At 36.5% G+C, this 19,893-nt stretch overlaps 1 protein-coding gene across 2 annotated transcripts in view; it reads left to right on the top strand.

Annotated features, from left to right (window-relative positions):
- SMCHD1 (structural maintenance of chromosomes flexible hinge domain containing 1) overlaps positions 1-17,473 on the top strand; it is an 83,900-nt gene extending 66,427 nt beyond the window's left edge. The window contains exons 36-48 of one of the 2 annotated variants that reach the window (XM_075084774.1): positions 380-511; positions 1,716-1,865; positions 5,894-6,020; positions 6,187-6,306; positions 7,651-7,733; positions 8,746-8,868; positions 9,142-9,332; positions 10,075-10,184; positions 11,176-11,246; positions 12,932-13,103; positions 15,077-15,235; positions 15,932-16,058; positions 17,042-17,473. In XM_075084774.1, the coding sequence (XP_074940875.1) occupies positions 380-511; positions 1,716-1,865; positions 5,894-6,020; positions 6,187-6,306; positions 7,651-7,733; positions 8,746-8,868; positions 9,142-9,332; positions 10,075-10,184; positions 11,176-11,246; positions 12,932-13,103; positions 15,077-15,235; positions 15,932-16,058; positions 17,042-17,168 (1,692 nt within the window). In that variant the 3' untranslated portion in view covers positions 17,169-17,473. Of the gene's footprint in view, positions 1-379; positions 512-1,715; positions 1,866-5,893; positions 6,021-6,186; positions 6,307-7,650; positions 7,737-8,745; positions 8,869-9,141; positions 9,333-10,074; positions 10,185-11,175; positions 11,247-12,931; positions 13,104-15,076; positions 15,236-15,931; positions 16,059-17,041 lie in introns of both variants that reach the window. The other variant, XM_075084773.1, reaches the window with a different exon arrangement.
- The last annotated feature ends 2,420 nt before the right edge of the window (positions 17,474-19,893 follow it).

Genomic DNA, 19,893 nt, shown 5'->3' with positions numbered 1-19,893 from the left:
GCCAAGAATACGTAATGCAGAATCACCTGGGAGAAATATGGTGCTTTGTAGATTCAAAATGCAAATACTTCCATGTGCAAGCTTTGCAAAAAATTACATTTTTATTTTTGCTAGTTACTGATTTCAAACTGTTGATTAACAACAGATGTTTTCATTAGCTTTTATAATTAAGCAGAAATTTTGTGGAATAATAGAGCTGCATAATTTGCACCCTAGTAGAACTGTTCTATGGTCATGCTAATGTATTTCAAGTTTATCAGTAAATTTCACATATATTCGTTTCAGTATTTTTTGAGCAACCCATGTGTGCAGGTAAAATGCAGTGAATTATATCAGTCTTTGTTTTGTTTTATTTTATTTTTCCTCCTTTTTCTGCTAGATTGTAGTTGAAGTTGTACCTAATGACCCCGTACGCTTATTACCTGATTCTTCACCAGCTACTCCAGCAGTTTCCAATGTTCGAGCTCTTACTAGCCGTACACTGGTCAGGGATTTACACCTCCATGTAATGGTAACTATACTTTAATACAAAATCATAAATAGAGAAATAGATGACTGCTAAAAATATGTTGAATTTTGCTGTAAGGCATTGCTGCTATCTCTTTGCAGATGAACTTCACCAAAAAGATGTAAATCGGTGATTTCCAGTATATGACAGGTGCATCTTGTTTTATTTAAATACAGATGACCAAAATGAAAACATGTAATCCTTGCAGTGAGGCATCTCAATTGAAACCCATTTCTTGTTACCACAGGAAAAAAAAGTGCTTCAAGAATAGATTCTAGTGGGAAAACTCTTATATATACAGCAGCTATTTCTCTCTATGATTTTTCTTCCAGGGGACAGTTTCTCCTAGAAGTCTTATATTACAAAAAATAAGCTTTCCTGAACTTTGAATGTTTATAGGAATACAGGGAGATCACTCACCAGTTACCACCCTGTGCAAAACAGACTCAACTTGTGGAAAATTAATCTAATTTATCACCAATTAAAGTAGATTTGAGTAGCAAGAAACAAAGACAAAAAAAGTAAAGCAAAACCTTCCACACCACCCTTTCCCAGGCTCAGCTTTGTTCCAGACTCCTCTACTTCTCCCTGAGTGGTGCAGGGGGGTGGGGAATGGGGGTCACGGTCAGTCTACAAGAGCTCCTCTTTGCCGCTCCTTCTTCCTCACAGTTTCCCTGCTCTAGTGTGGGTCCCTCCACGCGCTGCAGTCCTTCTGGAACTATCCACCCCCTGCAGCGTGGGGTCCTCCATGGGCTGCCACATGGGTATCTGCTCCACCGTGGTCCTTCGTGGGCTGCAGGGAAATACCTGCTCCACCGTGGTCTCCCCACGGGCTGCAGGGGAATCTTTGCTCTGGCACCTGAAGCACCTCATCCGGCTCTTTCTCTCACCTTGGTGTTCTCTCTGCTGTTTCTTGTTTTCTTTTCCCTTTTTCTCTGCCTGTACATTTTTGCTCTTTCTTAAATATAATTTCCCAGAGGAACCACCAGTTTGGCTGCAGGGCTTGACTGTGCCCTGGGGTGGGTGGGTTGGAGCCGGCTGGCACTGGCCATGTCTGTCACGGGGCAGCTCCGTCCTCTCCTCACAGAGGCCGCCCTGCAGCCCCCCACTGCCAGCACCTTGCCACATAAACCCAATGCAGTATATAAGTGGATATCCTATTTCAGTTCATGTTCCAAACTAACTTTTTTGTCTCTTTTACTTATAGGATCGATACAACAACCACACTGGAATTGATCTAGTTGGCAGAATAATCGCAACAATTAAGAGCCCCAATGAAGATGATACAGAGATCCCACAGTTTCAGGGGAAAGTCAGTACAACTGAGTTTCCGTTTGACAGAGGATCAGCTAAAATTGTAAGTGTGACTGAAATATGCAGTTAGCTCCATGAGCAATGGAGGCCTATTTTCATAGAGTTTCAAAGTTGATCTTACACCTCAAACCTCATGGTTTGTGGAGGCTTAGCATATAATGTAGCCTTCCCTTACTGATAAGTAGATAAATTATTACTTCTCTGTTTGGTTGCTGATTTTCAGAAAACCTGAAGGAAAGACATTCTTTAAACTGGTTATCCTTGCCAGATGAGGGAAGTTTACGAGTACATTCGAAAACTCAGTTAATGGACTAGGACATACAGAGGGATCCAGAATAAATCTTTTCCTCATTTGAATTTCACATGTAAATAACACTTCACCCATTTGTAGTTAAACCATTAATACTAGCAGTATTTTACATTTTTGTTTATAATACTATTTGGCTGTAATAACTTAAGATCATTTAGTCTGACCTCTTCATATATAGGTAATTAAATTTTACCAGGTCCTCTTTATATTTTGTCAAGCTAACTGGGTTTATATATACTTTGCAGAAAGGAATCCTATTGTCATTTGAAGGATTAAAGATAAAACGACCATTTCTCTCGATGCTTTTTTTTCAGCCAGTAGTGCCCTTGAGTGTTAAAAATGCTTGCCTTATTTCAATTTGAATCTCTGGCTGCAGCATCATGCATACCTCTGAAAGTACTGCATATTGTAGTCATGTCATCGCAGTCACTTTTTTTCCAACAAATAGAGACTTATTTTTTAAAACCAATGAGTTCCATTTGCAACAGTTGTTACAAAGTGTAATGTAAAAGACACAAAAAGTGCACATGCACAAAACCAGGAACTGTGTAAAACACACCAAAAAAACCCCAGCTGAGTGTAGAGCTGCACATTTGTTCTGAGTGGAATGGTCACAATCTCTCCTTAAAAGCCTACAGAGAACTTCACTCTACAGAACTATTCACATGGTGAAATAGGTATATATAGGTGTTTGGTGGTTGTTTTTTGTTTTCTTAAATGCTTAAAATGCTGAAGTATCATACAAAAATTGAAGCGAAAAAGTATACCCCTACTTCATTTAGTTCCTCCGGTTGTCACATGTTTTACTAGCCTGAAATCTGTGGAAGTCTTCAAACAGTTAGAAGGGGTACTGCAGGAGGTTCCAACTTTTAGAAGAAATTTTCTAAGCCGCTTTTTGTAAATTGGAAATAGCTTCCCAGCAGAACAGCGTCAGTGTGTACTGGGTGGAGGCAGACACTGCCTTAGCAACAAATCAAAATCTCTCAGTACATCTTGGAAAATGCAATAAAATCCTAGTAGAATCACTAAAATCTACAGATCCTACATACAAATTTCTTCATAATGTATTTTATTCAGTATGTTAGCTGCTTTTATGGAACTACATAGATGGAACTTAATGACACAGCATAGATAATTCTCTGTCGATAATGGTCAAGGACAGAAACATCTCCGGTTAACATGGGCAAACATTTCACTCAACAATCTGTCAAACTCTGGCCTACTCCTATCCGTAAGGAAAAGTGACAAAATAACCTATGAAAAACAAGCTAGAAAAATACGATGCATGGACTGAATAGAGGTATCAGATAAAATTAATATACTAATTGAATTATGGTACACTCTGAGTTTCTCTTGTTCCCCAACCATGCTTCAGGAGTAATAAATTATTTGGTTTGTGAACACTTTTTTTTCTTGGGCAGGTGGGGTGGGAAAAAGTGCAGAAGTATAGATAAGGGGTCAGCTTTAACCACTGGTCTAAAAAACTAGTGCTTTTCTCCACAAATCCTGCATTTACGCTCATTATAGATATTTCAACAGATGTTTAAAACTTCATACGGTTGAGGGGAATAATAACGCCATAAAGTGAACTCTATGAAATTACTAGATAATTTCTCGGACTACTCACTGATGCAGAAATAGCAGGTTTTTTCTCTGTGTCCCATTAACCTGCTGTTGAGCCTTTGGGTTCTAAATACTCCAGTTTTGCTTCAGTGATGTCGTGGTTTTGGCTGGGATAGTTAGTTTTCTTCCTAGTAGCTGATATAGTGCTGTGATTTGGATTTGGTACAAGAATAGTGTTGCTAACACACTGGTGTTTTAGTTGTTGCTAAGTAGTGCTTATGCTAGTCAAGGACTTTTCAGCTCCCCATGCTCTGCCAGGTGCACAAGAAGTTGGGAGGGGACACAGCTGGGACAGCTGAACAAAGGACTATTCCATAGCAATGACATCATGCTCAGTATATAAAGCTGGGGATAATTGGGGACAAAGATCACTGCTTGGAACTGGCTGGACATTGGTTGGCAGGTGGTGAGCAATTGTATTTTGCATCACTTGCTTTGTACATTATTATTACTACTACTATTTTACTTTATTTTATTTCAATTATTAAACTGTTCTTATCTCAGACCATGGATTTTTTCACTCTTTTCCAATTCTCTCACGCATTGCACTGGGGTGGGGATGTGAGCAAGCAGCTCTGTGGTGCTTAGTTGCTGGCTAGGGTTAAACCATGACAAGTGACTAAGCTAACAATCTCTGTAATGGGGCAGGGGGCAAGATTGGGGTTGGTTTTTGTTTGCTTTGTTTTGGAATTTTTTTTTTGTAAGCAGGTGCTTTTTCTTTCTACTTATATATTCCTGGTTTGTTCAGAGGGTGAGGTTTGCATTCTTCTGCTTTCTCATTACTGCAACCTGATGAGATCCTACTGCTTTTGACAGTAACTTGTGTCCCCTAATCTTCTTTTGGGAGTAATTTTGTTCCAGTGAGTTCCATGCCTCTTCCCATCTTCGGGCAGTTTTCAGTTGGCGAGTTTATACTGAGCTCTTTGACTTTAGACAACTCGTAAAACTCATGTGGAAAGGATTTGTTGGTTGTGATGCAATGTACTTTTCATATGACTAGTAATGGGGAGGGGACACACTAATGTTTGTGGGTTTTTGGGGGGGGGGTGGTTTTGGTTTTTGTTTTTCTTTTTTTTCAAATACCTTTAAATTGTTCCATCTCATTTATAAATATAATCATGTGCAGTCAGCATCAAAGTAATGAAGCTGATAATCTGACATGTTTACCCTTACACTGAGGTTCAGGAATATTAAACTTGTTTGATGAAGGAAAATGTTTAGATGTTTATTAGTGTAAATTTTCTAAGGAAAAGATATTTCCACTACAGACTTCTGATGAAATATGTAGCTGCAATTTTTTTGAAAGCCATTAAGACTATCTTTGAAGGTTATATATCTATCTCTTCTTTTAGGCTGCAACCACCTCTCTCTTGATTTGGCCAGTTGAGTAGCAATTTCTACATGTTAAAGGTGGAAACAGTATGAGTTTTATTATAAGCATTACTCATTTTATGCATGATACCTTTCCCAAAGTAACAGCACATTTAGATATTACCTATACTAATTTTGTTTCTGTTTACCATTCTTTACGGTTTTATAATATTTCCTGTGTTTATAAAGAAAGGCAAAGGATTTAGCTTGTCATTTCAATAAGGAATTGATAAGAAATGGGATGTTCATGTTAGTGTTTGGCTATATATTGTTCATTCATTTGGGACCTGCTGTCTACTTCCATGGTAACAGCAGTAACTTTAACTCAGCACTGGGAATAGTTTATTTTTCTTTCTCTATGTTTATGTATTGGCTCTTTCTTTTTAATGTGCCATTTGCATTTGTTCACATGCTGAATGAAGTACACCTGAGGAAATCTTGCTTATGGGACAGTGCAAATAATACCTTTTTCTAAGCATATGTCTCAAATAAAATATATAGCCAAAAATAATAAGACTCCATAAACAGGTAAAATTACAATCTTAATTCTTAAATAATAAAATAGTTAATGCTAAATCTTTGTATTTTGCTTCTTTTTATTAGGTATAAAAGGCATTTTCAAGTCAATACTTAAAACTCTAGTAATATTGTATAGACATCATCTGTTAGGTAACTTTCTAAGATGTAGTGTTAGAAGAATGTTTATTTTGTGTATTACTTCAAGTGTGAACATAAACTTATGTGTGCTTGTTTGTTTGTTTTATTAGAATCTAGTTCTTGCTGAAAACAGTCCTGGAAGAGATAGCACCGAATATATTCTTGTATTTGAGCCAGATCTGCCGGGTTTGACACAACCTTTGGAACCATACCGTCTGTCATTCATGTTTTACAATGGTATGTTTTAATTACTCTAAAATGCTTGCTTTTCCTTAGAACTAACTATTTTTAGGTTCATAATACTTCTTTGGAACTGTGTAATAGCCTACTATATTTTTGCTGATGTTTACACCAAGTATGTTACTGTCTTTTCTTCTAAAAATATATGTATTTATTTCTGTAGATTTCAAGAAGCAGCAACAGATGGCAACCCTTACACGGGAGAGAGACCAATTATCTCAGTCAATAGGTGTTTACAGAAATTGGTTTGATACTACTAATCAGCTTGTAACTGAAATTAAATGTAAGTTCAATCAAATATATAAATAAATTTCCTGGGAATTAAACTTTTTTCCTTTAATAATTTTGACAATACAGAGAGGGGGGGGAAAAATCACTACTGAAATCATGGGATACAGTAATTAGAGGGGAGCAGAAGGGAGTGTATCTTTGCATTAGCAGGAAAGCATCTAGTTATTTGGATCAACCTACCTATAAAGGGTCTTGGTTTGAGGTAGAATGTCTTATGTCAAAACTGTCAATAGGAGGAATAAAACATTGAAGTTGGTGATCTGATTCTTTTTTCCAATGACTGCCTTGCACTCCTGTCTTTGCAATGGATCTGTGAATACTCATCCATCTAGAAATTCAACAAAAACTACATTAGGGAATGTGAACTACAGATAATCCTCTTTCAAAAAGTTAATCTTACATTTCCAAAATGTTACTCTTTCCCCCTTCATTTGACCCTACATACATTATTGAAAAGTCTTGTGTAGCTTTTCATTGTTTATCTCTCTGTTCTTCAGCAAATGTAATCCTTTATAAAGTTTGTTAAAACAGCTGAGCAGTGTGAAGGCAGTTGTTTACAGGAATGGGAGAGAGAAAGGAAATGTTTTTTTTTGCTTTTTTTTTGTTTTTTTTGAATCATCCTGTCTGTTGATCAGAAGGTTTGTTTTGATAGTTGCATTTTGAATTATTATTTTAAGTAAACACCAAATGTAAATAAAGCATGCAGGAATTAGAAGATGCTGTTTTTTCTTGTGGTTTTAGTACAGGGCTTTGTTTCTGTTACTTGCTTACTGCATGTTTCCATTATGGATGCAAATTTCTGAATTCTAGTGTGAAAGGCAAAAAGTGCTGCTTAATACTTGCAGATTTTTACATATCTCTAGAGACAGAGTTAGAGCACAACATTATACTTTATGCTTAAGTAACATTTCCAAATATATAAACCTGTTTGAATAGAGAGTGGGAAGCAACTCACTCATTTGTTTTCAAAATTGCTTCAGTTCAGGTATGAGAGTTGAGGAAATGTTGTCCAGAAAGTGGTGTCCCTTATAAGAGACAAAAGAGGGCAGTGCCAACTAGCACTCTTCACTTCCCTCTTGCTATTTTGCCTGTTGGAGAACGATTTGGAAGGATAATTGAGGATGAAAAGAAAAAAGAGCTTACATTCTCAGACTGATCCTGAAGCTGAAGGAGATAGCAGCTGGTAAAATTGCTAAGAAGCAGGACAAATCCTGATATTCTGTGCTGAATCTGAGAAGTTAATACTAGCATCTGTGGGTGGCACAATTCTGAAAAGTTGTAAGAAATGTTCTGTTGCTTTCAATATTTCCTTACTCTCTGATTTTATTGGTTTCAGGTCAGGTTAAAGAAGCTGAAACAAGAGAAACTCACCTGAAAAATGAACTGAAAAAACACCAAATTGAATTACCACAGACAAACGTAGTATGGCTTATTTCTTGCTAGCTCCATAAAATCCTAAATATAAATCTAATCTTAATATGAAATATCATTATGTAACATTATTGAATCAGACTGGTATATGTGCAAGTACCTGTTACCGAAACCCTGAAAATTTAAACCATGAGTAAAATCTGTGGCTTTATGCCAAAGTTGAAATTTTTTTACCATTCTGCTGGTGTGACTGTCTCTTAAAGAAACTGCTAGAGAAATAAGAAAGACTTCTTTTATAACCTGATCTTGTTTTTGCCTTTCTGCTAAGGTTACCAGTTGTGTTACTGGTACTGCTAGTTTTAATAATGGGTTTTTGCAGGCTGTTCAATATACACTGGATGCATTCTGGCATAAGCAGACTAAAGGAAAACACTTTTTTCAGAGAATTAGTGAATTTCATACATTACTACTAAAGCTGATGTAAGTTTGAAAGATTCAGGACAATGTACCCCATTGCTAATTTCCCATAAAGATCCAATTAAATTTTAAAGAAAATTTTCAAAATACTAACATTTTGGAAAAAAATATATAAATTATCAGTTATCTTTAGATCAAATAAAAGTGTTAGAGTTATTAATCACAAATCAGTAAAATCAAATTATATACATTCTGCAATTATGATACTAAAGTTCCCCCTGCTGGCTAAATTTTTCAGGCTTAGACATAGTCCCCTTCTAAAATGGTTTCTTTTTGTATATTTGTGGTTGCCTTTTCCTACTGATTTAAACTTTCTTCAGGTTTGGCTTTAATCAAGTTCTGGTAGCTCTTTGCAAAAAGCTGCCTGGAAGTCTTTTTTTTTTTAAAAAAAAAGTTCATAGTCAAAATTGCAGTGTGCCTCCTTTCACTTGCTGAGATTATACTCAGTGGTCCCTATATATTAAGAGTCTGTTTCAGATTATTGAATATTTTGTTAGGAACTTGATTGACAACAGATGAAGTAACAACTTCTGCAGCTTAACCCAATGATAAATGCTTGCTAACTTTAAATTTTAATTCCCAGCTTCAGTATGTGGATTCTCTTATAAAACAAAAGATGCTGGATCAAGAAGGAGTAAGGAAACAGCCAAGGCGAACTTGTACCCTCCCAAACTATCCAAAAGGGAATCAGGATATTTTAGGCAAGGTGAGTTTTCTCTCAGAGCACCTTCAAAAGTGTTTTGTTGGTTCCAGGAAGTGCTACTAATTAAACCTTAGCCAACTGAATATGCAAGTAATTTTTGAGGAGAGTTAAAAAGAAAGGTAGCATTCTCAGCCTGTCAGGTGACCAGCACTTCTAACAGGGCCATTAACAGGGGAAATAAATATCTGACTGATGTTGCAGGATGATTGTGAGTAGTATGAAAAGGGGAGGTGGTCTTGGCTTTCTATTTTGACTGTTCTAACTTCTGTGGCACAGATTGCACATTTAGCTCAAATTGAGGATAATGAAGCAGCAAAAGTTATCTCTTGGCATTTGGCAAGTGACATGGACTGTGTAGTGACACTGACTACTGAAGCCGCTCGTTCTATTTTTGATGAAACTCAAGGTCGACAACAAGTGTTACCCCTTGATTCTATTTATAAGAAGACACTCCCTGATTGGAACAGGTAGAGAAAAAACAATGAAACTTCTGCATTTATATTACATACTGCTTCAAGTTTTTTTCTAATATCTTTTTCAAATAGACTCCTATTAAAGATATGAAGTATAAAATTTCTGTCTTCATAATTATAGCAACAGTATGCCCCTTGAAAAGTTAGCTGAAATCCTAGTTCTGTATCTTTAACTGTGTGTTGTTCTTTATTTAATAGGGCTTCAAATCAAATTCTAACTCTCTTAAAAATCTAAATCTTTAAAAATTAAAAAAAAATTAATTTTTAATTGTAATTCCCTAAAATCATCTGTAGTAATAGATATTCATTCTGCTGTCTTGGTTTCCTGGAAGATAAAGGAAAATATAATAATTCTGTGGCTGAAAATAATTTGCATATGAGGATGACTGCTAATATCATAAAGAATGCCTTTTAGAAAAGATCTGATGTGCAGATGTATTTATGAGGCCTAAAATCTCAGTTTTTATAAAATAGTGTTTTCAAAATCTGTCCATAAAATTAGTCATCTGAATTTGTTGGGTATATGTCTCTACAAATCACTGTTTCACCAAAGCATCTTTCACATAACTGGCATTTCAGATAATGTTGGGATCATTTAGGACTTAATGTGGAAGTGTTAAGTTGCATTCAATTCAATTTGAGATTTCTGACTAGATTGTCAGAAACAATGAAATAACGACAAAATACTTTTTTTTTCTTCTTTTCTTCTCCCTCACTCTCCCCTTTCTTTAACTAGGCCTTTACCTCACTTAAGAAATGGAAAAATCTGCTTCAGACCTATTGGAAATCCTGTATTTGCCAGAGAACTGTTAACATTTCCAGATAACGTAGAGCATTGTCAAACAGGTAAATGATATTAAAGAAATTGTTCATAACTTCTTTCTTTTTAATAAATGAAATACAGAAACATCATCAATCATAACCTATTCAGTAATCTTCACTAAGATATTTGCAAATACAATAGTTATGGAAAGAAGTAAGCTTTCGATCTTTATGTAGATGTCAGTTTACGGAACCATCATCCTCTTGCCCTTTCTGACAGCATAGCAGTACCTTCCTTTTCCTACACTACTACTCTTAAATTAAGTAGACCTACTCCTGTATATTGAGAGTTAGAATCAGTAAAATAAGTTTTGCATTTTACTTCACAACTTCCCAGTATTGAAATATTCCTCTCTACTGTTAATAAAAAATAATTTTTAATCCACTTTATTTACAGAAGGGTATTGTCAGAGACTTTAACTATAAATTCTTCTTTGTGTCTGTCATTAGCCGATAGGCTATTACTTTTCTCGGGGAATTTAAAAACCACATTGCTTGGCATACCTCATCCAAGGCTACAGCAAGTTAGACTTTGTATAGAACAGTCTTATTAACAGAAGAAAGGTCTTAAAATCAGTTGCGTTATCAGCCTGGGAATGTTTGAGGGTTTTTTTTCCTTTGATAACCCATTGAATGTTAAGAAACCAAGAACGCCATTTAAGGAGGACTTTAAAAAATATCATTTATGTAATTTCCTAAAACTTGGGATTTTATTACATGTGTCTTCGTAAATGTAAATGTAAGATATCAAGAGAGTACTTTGGTGGAAAAGACAGTCAATTATGCCACAAGGCACATACTAAATCATTTTCTTCATTAATTCTTCAATGAAAATAGAAGACTGCATATTTATCGCCATTTCAGAATAAAATTTCATTGAAAAAAGATCATGCCCATGCTATTTCCCTTGCACTTTTCTGAAAAGCTGTAATAATGATGCCTCAGAATTGATTTTTCAAAACTCAGGTTATTTGTTGCAGGGGAATTTCATGGTTCAAAAAATTACATTTTTCAGTGTTTGGGATGCTCTTGGGTGACACTATCATTATAGATAACTTGGATGCTGCTAACCATTACAGAAAAGAGGTATGTTTCAATTATTCTTGATATTTTTAAAAACAAATATATTGCATAGCTACATATTTAATATATTACAAACTTAGAATAATTGCTAAGTTTAATGCTGCACTAGCTGTAAGCGTGCTTACTGTATGTAAGGCTCAATTCACTTAACAGTGAATGAAATCTTTGTTATTGCCACTAACAAAATTACCTTAATTCAACAAATTAAGGTTGCCGTGAAACATGGGGCCATCTTTTTAAAGATAAACATTTTTAGTTTTGCTGTTGGTGTTGAATGCAAATTCTGCAGTACTTCCCTGGTCCCTGTGTGTATAATAAAACACAGGAGTCTGGGGCACGTGATGAAATTTCCGATCCACTAAGATCTTGATGTGAAACGTACTAGACTTTTTTCTGACCTAGTTTATTTAGGTTTAATGGGACACGTTTTAGCAGGCAAGAGTCTCTGAGGAAATCCTGACACTGGGCACTTTCTGTTTCAGCTTATGAGTTTGCAAGAATTGAAATAATGATTCAGCATAAGATATAGAACTGTACTGATTAAACATTAAGCTCTTGGGGCTGGATATCTTTTTTTGTTTTTTGTCTCCAGAAGTATAAGTAATTGTACTGCTGGGTTGTTCTCAAGAGAACAAGTTAACAAGGAACCTCTGGTGGCATCTAAAACTGTTTGCCTGTTTCATTCTTTTGCAATCAGTGCAACATGGATTTCCTGCTCTGGGCTTGACCTGCTCGTTTACTCTGTGATTCTGTTCCCTTGTTTCTGTTCCCTTTTTGTTGGCTACTGCTAGCTGGTAACCTGGGAACAAGGACTGTCTTGAACGTTTCCAAAGAGTATCTCAGAAATATGGATATAGTCATAGTAGAAACCAGATGACTGACATTAATATTTTAATTTTCATCACATGTAGTAACCATCTCAGTGTCCATCAAGTAGCTACCATTTAGCTTTACTATTTAATATAGCATTACCAAATAGCTACCATTTTTAACTGTGAAGACTGTGTGTACTTCTTTCATCAAAAAGTACACTTTTGGGTTTTTTTACTGCATAATCAAACAGAAGAGACAGAGTCAGGTCTCTGTTGTTAATCAGTGTCAGGAGACTGACCATCTGTGTCTGTCTGGGAAAAGGAGTTTGTATATGTGGTCATTTCTCAGAATGAGGTCTGGGTCATTTCACTTGGTTAGTCTATCACCCCATTTGTTTCAGTCACCCACCACAGGTAAATTTCATCAACTATATAGAAGTTTTATTGAATATGTTATAAGAAATAAATCCCTTTGAATTTAGATGCTTTAAATTTTATGCATTTAAAAACAAAAGCCATCTTCATCAAACAACTGAATAAGCGCTTACATTTTTTATCAACACTAATATTTATTGTCATTACTTCATAGTATATATTGATAATTAGCTTTTTATTTCTGTTAAAATCTAAGCACACAAAAAACCCAAAAAATGTAGTCTTCATAATTATCGACAGTACTGTTTAACTTTAATATACGCATTCTATTACTTGAAAGCAAAAGTCATGAAATGTAATTTCATAAAATACATTCTCATTAGAGAACAAGCTGCATTGTAGTTGAAAGATACAAAGCTTTACAAATGCATTGCTGAAAACTTAGAATTATTTTTTTTTCATGGAGGTACTAATTCAGTATCACTTTTTATACCTGTGTAGGTTGTAAAAATCACACATTGCCCTACTTTGCTGACTAGGGAAGGAGACAGGATTCGCAGCAATGGAAAATTTGGAGGCCTTCAGAATAAAGCTCCTCCAATGGACAAACTGAGAGGAATGGTATTTGGAGCACCCATGCCAAAACTTTACTCTACTTTCTCTGGACAGATAGGTGGGTTAATGAAGTCATGAAAGCACAGAACTTCCAAAATTATAGTGCTTGCCTATGTTTGTTATTCTCTTATGTAATATAAAAAGGAAAACTTCACTATAGCATAAAGTTATTTTAAGAAATATGGCCTGTACACTGTCCTATTTATGAATTTTTATTTTCTTAAAAGCTTATAGCTATTAAATTTCCTGAAAGAAAAAAATCTTCGCCTTACTAAAGAAAGAGTATAAGCAGTGGTACTCCTTTAGACAGCAGGCATGAGAAGCTTGAGCTGATTGAATTCCAGCATCCTTGAAAAACAGAAGTTTCAGGTCTTTCTCCTCCAGAAACACCATACATCAACTTAGACTTTCTTACTGTGCAAGTAAGCTCTATGAAGCAGTGGTAGAAAAATTCCTGTTCTCATCAGTCATGCACAACTTCATCTACATTATTTGCCATAACAAGAAGATACCTTGTATTTCCTGTAGGATCACTTACATTTCATTATGTGCTTGGATTTTTCCTTGTAGAATAAAAGTTATAAATGAAGTTAAAAGATGGCAGCTTCTGACATGTAACAGCTGACCTGACTGATTTGTAAAACATTGAGAAGTCTTACTCATAAATAAGGTTCTTCTTAAATACTTATTTTCAAAAAGGATGTGGAGTTTTTCCATGACAGTATTCCTAGAAGTGTGCAATGGAGTGGGGTGTGGGGAGAACAAGAGAGAGGGAACACTTGTACCTATTGAAGTAGCCTTAGATATGAGCAAATTACTTAACATTGCCCAGTTGAGGGATAAAAAAGACTGAACTAATCTTTCCTAGGCATTTCAGCAGAAATATATTACATGTAGGAAAAACGTAGACAACTATAAAGTGTGCTAAAACCAGCATATTTCAGTCTGTAGCTGAAATGGTTACAATCAACGCATTTTGTATTGTTGAACTCAATTATTACCCAACACAAATTAAATTGGAATTGCCTATAATTTAGTACAATCATGGTAAAAGAAATGGACATGCTTTAATTTCACTTGGATAGTTACTAGACATTTAAAGGAAAATAATGGCAAAATTCCATATAAAGAACAGCACAAGACTTGTTCTGAACTGAATTTCAGCCTTAACATTAGTTGTGACTTGCTCTTCTTTTATGTTTGTAGCATAAAAGGAAAATAGTTACTTAAACTGTGATTACACTGACAAGGTACTTCTAAAATGAACTGTACTAAGAATTTACAGTGCCTTTTGTCAGTCTGCAGTAACTATCTATGTGAACATTTTCACCCTGTGGCAAATGTAAGGTAATTTAGTGTTCAGTTCAGCTTTGTGCAAGCTACCTCATATTCACCGCAAAGTAAAATGAATGAGCCTGGGCTAACATGCTTGAACCCTTTCTTTATTACATGATATATTTATTCACTGCCTGGACAAAGAGAAATTCTTCGTCTCATATGTTAAAAGAGGAACAAAGTTTGTCAGCAAAATAGGCCCCTGTACCCGAGTCTACTGCTGTCTCCTTGTTTAAACTTCCGTAGGTGGGACAAAGTGGAACTCAGTAAATGTTCTCTTGTTCCACAAGGTGGACTAGAATTCAAGTCAGTAATACAAGCTTCAGCTTTGTAGCAGTAAAAGCAAAACGTACTCCAAGCAGACTTAAGGGCGTCAAAGGCAGAGAATTCAGTTTGGAGCATAAAGGTGACAAGATGTGTAAAGAAGTACCTGGCTGCCATGTCACTTTCAGAGTTTGCTGGTACTTTACTGTGGTCTGAGGTACAGGCTCAAAGAGAGAAATCAATCCATCTTTACAGTCATTTTAAGAACAGCCACTGGTCCACTACAAGTTTTGGTGGGTTATTTTAAGCAGTGATTTTTTTAAAGATATGTTTTCTTGTGAATATTATACGTTGTCTGGGTTGTATTTGGTAGCCTTCTAATTCAAAATGACCACTTTTTTACTGTTTTGTGTTTTATTATTCTTCAATTAGATCTTCTTCAGCAATACCGTACAGCAGTGGTGAAACTCGACAATGTGAATAAGGACCTTGATTTACATTTGCAGTCACTTAACACTCCAGAAGTGCAAAAGAAAAAAGAGGAACTTGCCAAACAAGAGAAAAGTCTCAAGCTAATAGAACAAAAATTGGGTAGGTTATTGTATTATATTTTTTGGTGTCCTAAAGGAGGAGAACTGTTAAGTGAATCCAGATGTATTCTACTCTTAGAAACTAACAAGTTCAAACCATGATTGTTAAAATTAAGAGCTTAGAGATGTCTTATTTTAGGGAAAGAATAGAAAAACTGTACGTAGTACAATGCTTTGGATATTGCCTGGACCAGCACTGCCCTGTAATGTGTTCAGAAAATAAAAATGTGGTCAGTTGGTGTCTTGCAAACATGAAGCGATGATCTCACTGATACGAGATTATATAACTGTTAGTCTGGCTGGCCCAGCGGTAGAGAACATTGACATTCTTTTTGAAATGACTGCGTAGTAAAGAGCTGAATTGCTTTTGCTAAGGAAACAAAATCAAAACATTGTACTACATAAAGAAACACCCCTAATTCTGCAAGGATAGTATTTTAGTTAGAAATGTTTTTATGTCAATGTCATATAACTTACGATATTTCAAACTACATTTATAAACCAACATGTACTCTGTGACAACTATAAATAAAGCAAATGTTTTACCTGTCATCTTTGAAGTCAGTTTCAGACATAAGGTTACTATGCAATTTATGCCTCATTTCAAAGGTTTAACACTATTGTTACAGGACCCATTTATAACCAATAGGATTATTTTTGTTGTTGTTGTTTATTCTTACTTGCAACTTTTTCATAGGTATGACTTCATCAGATAACCAGATGAAGATAACTGAACCATTACTCCAGCCTGTAATGTTAGATATGCCTGACATGCCCATCCCTCCCAAAAGAATGCGAAGAGAAACAGTAAAAAAGTTGTATAGGTAAGTCTACTCTGGATCTAGTCATTACTTTCCCATATTCTGAATTCAAAGCAAAAACTAGTTTGGCTTTTTTGCATGTGAGTTTTTTTTTTTTAATTCATATTTGTATACAATAACCAACAGTTTGCATAAGGTTGGTTTTTAAGGTAATTTTAATTTCCTTTAAAGTTTCTGCTGTTATTTAAGCTTGATATAAAGATTTGCTTGCTCATTGTAATTCTGTTTCTCTTTATGAACTGATCGATTGGCATCTTTGTGCATTCGTGTTCCCTGTATTTTCTGGTATATTCAACTCTGTTATACCCCAGAAATATTTGAGAGGGCTTGGTCTGTAAATTCTTTTAAGGTTCGATATCAAATACTGGGCAGGTGAACAGAGAAAGAATGATTCTTGAATAGCTTTTTCTAAGTCGCTGTCTGAGGTGAGCTGGTGATATTTTATTTAACACAGTTCCCTCTGTTTCTACTTCTGCATTGCCTCTGTGGCTAATGAACATTTGTACACACACAAAAAAAAAAATCAGGGAAATCTGTAGGTCTGTATGTTTCAGACGACATGGAACTGACTTTCCACTTCTCATGTCTGTCCTGACTGCATCATTGTCTTTGCTGAACTATGGTTGTGGTTTTGAGATTATTTCGATTTCATTGAGTTGTGATTTTTCTCAGAATGAGTTTTCACTATATTACTATGTCTCTATTATTTATATTTGTTATTTTAATTTTTTTATCCACATGTAGAGAATTTAAGTGGTCATGTATTTAAACTATCTAATATTAGCCTGATGCTATTCCTGATTGTAAAAAAATAATTACAGGAAGAAGCTGTGCACAAATATGGGGTTTATAATGTTTATGTTAGTGGAAGCTCTGTTCTGTTGCATTAATTATATCAAATATCTATATAAATAAAGACATATATTATATATAGAAAGAGAAAAAAGGGCTTGGTTTATAAGCTACTGTGCTGTGTTTTTGTTTAGCTCAGAAGAATGGATCTCTTCTCCCACAAAGAAGCAGCCGCAGCAGCAGCCGCAGCAGCAGCAACAGCAAACACCACAAGCATCCTCTTCAGAACTTAATGGAACTCCACGGAAGAGAAAGGCATAGACTGATGAGACTTGCTGGAAATAGCTATATATTGAAAATGTGAATACGTTCAGTTAAAGGAAAAATTCATGTTGTATTACCCATTATTATGAAGATTTTTATACTGATAGAGGATATAAATGTTTTTCAGTTAGTCGTAACAAAAATTTAAGTATTTAACATAGCCTAATTTTTATATAGCTAATTTTCATTTCTAAAAGCTTTCAGAGTTTTTATGTTCATGTGTGAAAAAAAGTTTAAAATATATCCTTTTTTATTTATGAAAAAAATCAATCTTTTCAATAAAACTGCTTCAATACAAAGCACTGCCAATATAATTGGTCATAATAATTAAGTCAACAGATTGTGCCATAAAATGAGATTTGCGTTTAAAAAGCACCCCTGGTTGTCCTGGGGAGGAGAACTTTCTGGACTGCTCTTCTTGATGGATGAGGTGTCAAGGCAATATCAATTTAAAAGGGAGGGTTTGAGCAGTGATATACTCAGATCTAACCACAGCCGTTTGTGGAGTCTTCAGGCAGTTAATGGCAAGGCTATGTCCTAAGAGTATGTCCAAGGCGTTGACGTGGGAATTCAGATCTCTTTCAGGCAGTGCCAATGGAGAAACCAAAGTAGTTACCTGTATGAAAAGCGTAACAGGTTTACTAGGAGGCTCTTCTATGGACTGTGGGAGGGTGGGGAGGAGGGAATGACAGAGAGATTTGACTAGGAAATAGTAATGTCACAAAGGAAAAAGACAAATCCTTACAGCTGAACTGTGTATGCATTTTAAGAGTTGGAAATTGAGACTTAAGCCTGAGGTAAAATAATCATGTTGGGAAGCTGTAGATACCTGGACAGAATTTCACTTTATGTGGTCATCTCCAGCTTTTTTTTTTAATAGGCAATTCTGTTTGCTTTCATAAAGACCTAAAGAAAATTAAAGTTTTCCATGGTTTAAGAAATGAAGTATTAAAATGCTAGAGAAAGTAGTCAACAGGTAAATGAGACAAAAAAATAAGGGAGGGGAGAGTCAAAGGTCACTTCTAGTGATCTGCAGCACAAGGATTTTAGTAATATAGAGGGCAGAAAAGTACCAGGCATGATTAAAGATAAGATTTCAACCAGGGTCAGAGTAAGCAATTGAAAATAGGCTTGACTGGATGAAAAAGGTAGGGCAGGAGAAGAAAGCTAAACATGAGACAGTATAAAACTATTATTTGAAGCTATGTAAATAAAGAACATGGCAGGAGAAGGTGTTCAAGGATGTGGACATGTTGGTTCACACCAGCCTCAAAGAATATATGCTTCGGAGTGAAAGTTGGTATCAAATCTACCCATTTATACTCACTCAGCAACAAGCATTTTATGTACAGCTTTTCCAGAAAAGGACTTTAAACATAAAAAGACATGATGGCATCCTGCTGGAAGTTTCAGAATGCTGGTCACTGGGGCACATCTCTGTGACGCTATTCAGGTGTAACGTAACATTAGTCAAAGACTCTGCTAGCCCTGTCTCAGCCCTTTGTCCTGTTCTAAATTTAGACATAAGACTTGGACTAGGCAGCCATAATGGAGGGTTTCCCTCATAAGAAGTTGTCCCACCGCACTAGGTTTCTTGGCAGTACTTCTTTTAATTATTTTCTCATGTTAACTCTGACATCTGCCTAGCCTCAACCTCCAACCTCTGCGTGACCTTGAATCCTATTTGATTAAATACCTCTTCGACCAGAAATGTTTCCTTTTGAAATTCATCTCTTGCCTTCTGCGGTCAGTGTAGGCACTACCAGTGTCATGTGATGTATCTCCCTGATGGCAGAAGCAAACAGGAAATTAAGGATGGTTTCCAGAGTTAAGAGATTTCAGGAAATTTCACCAGGGAGTTTTCAAGATTTTCCAGCGAAGTGATTGCAGGTTACTACAGCGCAAGTTACTGCTTTGCACAGCTGTTGAGGGTGGCTGACAAAACACTCAGGCTCGGAAGGTAAGTGTCAATGTTTTTTTTTTTTCTTCACCCATTCTTTACTCTGTAACAGAGCAAACTAGGGATTGAAAGCTAAGGTGTGTATGTTGTGCTTGCTGATTTCATGTGGGGCTGGTGAAGAGCCGTGCAGGAAATGTGAGAGGAAGCGGTTCTTGCTGGGGCCTGGGCCAGCTCATGGGAACAAGGAGCAGGTTTCTGATGGAGGCCAGGAGCAGCTCCAGGCAGGGAAGGGCTGCTGCCTGCTGCTTCAGCACAGGGAGACAGAGCAGCCGCCCAGCAGTGCCGGGCGGTGATGGATGGAGGAGGGGGCTGCAGGCACATCAGGTCAGGCCCAGCCTGTACACCTGGTGCACTGGTGGCACCGGCCACAGAGCAGGGCTGGCTGGGTGTCCCCTTGGTTCCCTCTTGTCTGCTGGCACCTCTCCCAGCCCAGGGAGACGGGACTTCACCTTCTCCCTCTTTTTTCCAACAGAGATTCCCAGAGACATGGTGCTGCTGTCGGGAAGCTGAGGCGGAGGCCCACTGCTGTGCCAGGTGACCCCACTCCACACAGCTGGCCCCATACCCACCACAGCAGCTTTCCTGCTAAGAAGGTAGACAACATTTCCTTCATCGAAAGGCCTGAGACATTGCTCTTTCCCCACCCAGCTTGCAGGTGTCATTGCTCCCTGCCCCATCAGGCCCCAATATCATCGTGTTATGTGCTGCGCTCATCAGCAAAGATGGAAATTAGAGCACCTGTCACTTCAACAAGGAGAGAGA

This window comes from Phalacrocorax aristotelis, chromosome 2 (assembly GCF_949628215.1).
Source record: "Phalacrocorax aristotelis chromosome 2, bGulAri2.1, whole genome shotgun sequence".
NCBI lineage: Eukaryota > Metazoa > Chordata > Aves > Suliformes > Phalacrocoracidae > Phalacrocorax > Phalacrocorax aristotelis.
Note: the sequence above shows the minus strand (reverse complement) of the source record. Positions and strands in the feature narration are given on the sequence as shown.